Raw genomic sequence first — 5,010 nt, forward strand, 5'->3', positions numbered from 1 at the left:
CATATTCCTCCAAATCTGCCCTATAGTTATCAAATTCAGGAAGCATGGTGGAGTACGTGCCCCAATCATCATCAACGGTTACAAAGTGGAAATAGTTGTGAGCTTGGCGTTAATATTATCAATAATCTGTCGTTGACTAACCACATTGATGCAACAGCCAAGATGGCACACCGACCCCTCTACTTCCCGAGGAGACAGTAGAAACACAAAGTGCTGGTGTTACTCAACGGGTCGGACAGCATCTGTGGAGAAAAGGAATAGGTGACGTTTCGAGACAGAACCATTGTTCGGACCTGAAATGTCAGCTATTCTTTTCCTCCAGAGATGCTGTCTGACCCACTGAGTTACCCCAACACTTTGTGTCTAACCAGTATAAACCATCATCAGCAGATCCTTCCTGCTCATAGAAATTCAACATGTCTCCAATGGCTTTTGCAAAATTCTACAGATACAACATAAACGCATACTGTTGGGTTGCCTTACAGCTTGGTTTGGGAACAAGTCTGCCCAAGACCGCAAGAACTTGTAGAGAGCTGTGGATGTAGACCGGTCCATCACACAGACGAGACTTCCCACCATTGACTCCATCATCAGTTCAGGCTGCCTCGGAAAAGCAGCCACCATGATCAAAGACTTTTCCCACCCCAATCATTCCTTATTCTCCCTGATCCTGTCCGGAAGAAAAATACAAAAGCTGCAAAGCACAAATCACCGGACTCTGGAAAAGCTTCTTCCAAATTCTTATCAGGCTTCTCAATGGTCCTTCCATAAGCTACGATGCAGACCAATTCACTTCTACTCCATTGTGGATAATGGACTAAGTTTATGGAAATGACGCACTACTTTAGATTTTTTAGATTTAGATTTTTTAGATTTAGAGATACAGCGCGGAAACAGGCCCTTCGGCCCACCGAGGCCGCGCCGCCCAGCGATCCCCGCACATCAACACTATCCTACACACACTAGGGCCAATTTTTATATTTACCCAGTCAATAAACCTACATACCTGTACGTCTTTGGAGTTTATTTTATTTTTCGTCTTGTGTACCGAGCGAGGTACAGCGAAAAGCTTTTGTTGCATGCTAAGCAGTCAGTGGAAAGGCAATGCATGACTACAACCAAGCTGTTCACAGTGTACAGATACATGACAAAGGTGATAAAGTGAATAATGTTTTGTGCAAGATAAAGCCAATAAAGTCCGATCAAAGATAGTCCGAGGTTCTCCAAAGTGATAGATAGTAGTTTAGGACTGCTCTCATGTTGCTGTTTACAATGTTGCTCGAGTTACAATGCTGAGAACTAAACTCTGTACTTTGTATTTTCCCCTTTGTCTATCAATTGTACTTGAGTTTGATTTGATTATATTCATGTATGGTATAACAAATCTGTTTGGATAGCATGCGAGGCAAAGCTTTTCACTGTATCTCGGTACACGTGACAATAGTCCAGTTTAGTTTAGTTTATTGTTACGTGTACCGAGGTAAAGTGAAAAGCTTTTTCGTTGTGTGTTATCCAGTCAGCAAAAACACGACACATGATTATGATCAAGCTGCCCACAGGGTACAGATAGAGCAAAAAGGGAATAACATTTAGTGCAAGATAAATAGACAATAGACAATAGGTGCAGGAGGAGGCCATTCGGCCCTTCGAACCAGCACCACCATTCAATGTGATCATGGCTGATCATTCTCAATCAGTACCCCATTCCTGCCTTCTCCCCATACCCCCTGACTCCGCTATCCTTAAGAGCTCTATCTAGCTCTCTCTTGAATGCATTCAGAGAATTGGCCTCCACTGCCTTCTGAGGCAGAGAATTCCACAGATTCACAACTCTGACTGAAAAAGTTTTTCCTCATCTCAGTTCTAAATGGCCTACCCCTTATTCTTAAACTGTGGCCCCTTGTTCTGGACTCCCCCAACATTAGGAACATGTTTCCTGCCTCTAACATGTTCAACCCCTTAATAATCTTAATAAAGTCCAGTAAAGTCCGATTAAAAATAGTCTGAGGGTCGCCAATGAGGTAGATGGTAGCTCAGGCCCAGTTTGTGATAGGATGATTCAGTTGCCTGATAACAGCTGGGAAGAAAGTGTCCCTGAATCTGGAAATATACCTTTTCACACATCTGTGCCTCTTGCCTGATGTGGGAGGTGAGAAGCGGGAGTGTCCTCGCGCGGTGAGATTCGTCCTTGATAATGTTGGTGGCTGGTGGTAATAAACCTCAACATAAACATAAACCAAAACCTAAAAGTAGCTGTGGAGATTTGTGATCTTCTTTGCTCCTCCCAGCTTAAACGCAGCTCGGAAAAAGCCCACTCACCAGCTGTGCCACCTGCTTTCTGTAGCTGCAGCCTTTTCCACGGCCTTGATTCCTCCAAACACTAACGTTTAATTTAAACAGCTGCAAGTCTTACAATTGGAAACATGCAGACTCTAATTAAGCATCTGTCGCTCCAGTGTTGTTTACAGGAACAACCCAAACATTTCTCACGCGGGCGGCACTTGGAACGGCAAGAACTGAAAGTGGAGAAGAACTCTCTCACTGCTGAGTCATACATGGCCCTCAATTGTAAAGGTACCACCATTCCTTTAGTGCCCTGGAGTCAAAGTTTTGCAACAACCTATCTAATAGTTTTGAGGTTTAGAAATAAGGAATTGCAGATGCTGATTTACACAGAAAAAGCTTTGCACAAAAGTGCTGGAGTAACTCAGCAGGTCAAGCAGCATCTCTGGATAACATGGAAAGGTGACACTTTGGGTTAGGATGCAGATTGACCCACTGAGATACTCCATCACTGTGTCTCTTGCCCAGAGTAGGTGAATCGAGGACAAGAGGACATAGCTTTAAGGTGAAGAGGAAAAGATTTAATAGGAATCTGACCTTTTCACGCAAAGGGTGGTGGGTGTATGGAACAAACTGCCAGCGGAGGTAGTTGAGGCAGGAACTATCCCAACGTTTAAGAAACAGTTAGACAGGTACATGGATAGGACAGATTTGGAGGAATATGGGCCAAAGGCAGGCAGGTGGGACGAGTGTAGCTGGGACATGTTGACCAGTGTGGGCATGCTGGACCAAAGGGCCTATTTCCATACTGTATCACTCTATGACTATGACACCATCACTTTTTGCACTATCTAACAATTTAGTTTAGATTAAAGATACGAGGGGTAACGTTTTCACACAAGGTTTGCTGGGTATATACAGTAGAAACATAGAAAATAGGTGCAGGAGTAGGCCATTCGGCCCTTCGAGCCAGCACCGCCATTCAATATGATCATGGCTGATCATCGAAAATCAGTACCCCGTTCCTGCTTTTCCCCCACATCCCTAACCACGTTAGCCCTAAGAGCTAAATCATGGATTATCTGGTGAAGAGCATGGACTATTTCTCCAACTACGTGACTGAGGACCTCACCACCTACATCACCCGTAAGCGGGCCAGCAGTTGTCACGGCAACCACAGCGAGATGCAGGCAATGGCCGAGATGTTTATCAGTACAGTGCCACGGGGTCCGATCACCCGGAGCCGATCAACACGTCCCATGGGATCCACCAGATGGGGGATGAGCCGATCCGGGTCAATGTTGTAATGTCCATTATAACACTGTTGTAAACCCCCAACGAGACCACCATCGGTGTGCGGCTGGGTGTCCTCGCCACCCCGGCGGCACGGTGGCGCAGCGGTAGAGTTGCTGCCTTACAGCGAATGCAGCGCCGGAGACTCAGGTTCAATCCTGACTACGGGCGCCGTCTGTACGGAGTTTGTACGTTCTCCCCGTGACCTGCGTGGGTTTTCTCCGAGATCTTCGGTTTCCTCCCACACTCCAAAGACGTGCAGGTATGTAGGTTAATTGGCTGGACAAATGTTTTAAAAAAATTGTCCCTAGTGGGTGTAGGATAGTGTTGGTGTGCGGGGATCGCTGGGCGGCGCGGACTCGGTGGGCCGAAGGGCCTGTTTCTGCGCTGTATCTCTAAATCTAAAAAATCTAAAATCTAAACCCGGCTCTACAGACCAATCTCTGCTATGAAGAGCGCCATCAAGACATCGGAGGAGTAGTGGATTGAGCAACAGATGGTGGAGAACAAGAAACAGGCAACAGGCTGGGAGGCAAGGAATGAGGCGATCAAGGAGCAAGTGGCCAGAGAATCGTACCTACAATGGCTGCCAGACCAGGAGAAGCGGACCCGACAGCCCCGCAGGGCGTCAGCCTCGTGTAGTTCGGCCACGGCCGCCAGCGGGCCGGAGGAGTGGAGTGGCGGATCGCCACGGCAACGCAGCTCAGCCCCAATCCCCGAAAGCAGGACCCCCACCCCGACGGGAAGCCCCCTGCCCCTGCACTGCGGGACCCTGGGCAAATAAAACCCCTCCCTCTGCGCCCCAGGTACGAGCCGCCAGGTAGTTGAGGGGGTGGGGGGGGGGGTGGGGGGGGGGGGGGGGGGGGGGTGGGGGGGGGGGGGGGGGGGTGGGGTGGGGTGGGGTGGGGTGGGGTGGGGCGTCCCACCCCTCTCCTGCCCCACCCCCGATTGTCGGGCCCTCATGCAGCAAATGTCCCCCACTGCCTTCGGTCTGGCAGACTGGGAGGACGATGGGATTTTGGCCTCGGTGTTGGCCGTGTCACAGCTGGAATACCTAGACAGTATGAAGAAAGGACGGGAACCACACAGAGTGACGTCTCCGGATCACAGCTGACGATGCCTCAGCCTGGACCCCCCCCCCTCTTGTTCCCCCCGCTCCTCCCCTTCCTTGTCCCTCTCCTCCCCCCCCCCCCCCCCCCCCCCCCCCCCCCCCCCCCCCCCCCCCCGCGGGACACACGAGAGACTTTGTTTTATCGACTAGATGCACGTACACATGCGACAGTATGTCGCTCCCCACCATAACACTGACCTCCAGTCTTTCTATTTTAAAAAATAGCTAAATCTAACTCTCTCCTCTTGAAAACATCCAGTGAATTGGCCTCCACTGCCTTCTGTGGCAGAGAATTCCACAGATTCATAACTCTCTGGGTGAAA

At 49.2% G+C, this 5,010-nt stretch overlaps 1 protein-coding gene across 1 annotated transcript; it reads left to right on the top strand.

Moving 5' to 3' along the window:
• Positions 1-3,356: 3,356 nt before the first annotated feature.
• LOC144598377 (OTU domain-containing protein 5-B-like) lies at positions 3,357-4,690 on the top strand. Its single transcript, XM_078408474.1, is given in 5 exon segments — positions 3,357-3,486; positions 3,489-3,584; positions 3,587-3,683; positions 4,012-4,352; positions 4,512-4,690. Coding segments are annotated over 5 exon segments (843 nt in total).
• The last annotated feature ends 320 nt before the right edge of the window (positions 4,691-5,010 follow it).

Source organism: Rhinoraja longicauda, chromosome 1, assembly GCF_053455715.1.
Source record: "Rhinoraja longicauda isolate Sanriku21f chromosome 1, sRhiLon1.1, whole genome shotgun sequence".
NCBI lineage: Eukaryota > Metazoa > Chordata > Chondrichthyes > Rajiformes > Arhynchobatidae > Rhinoraja > Rhinoraja longicauda.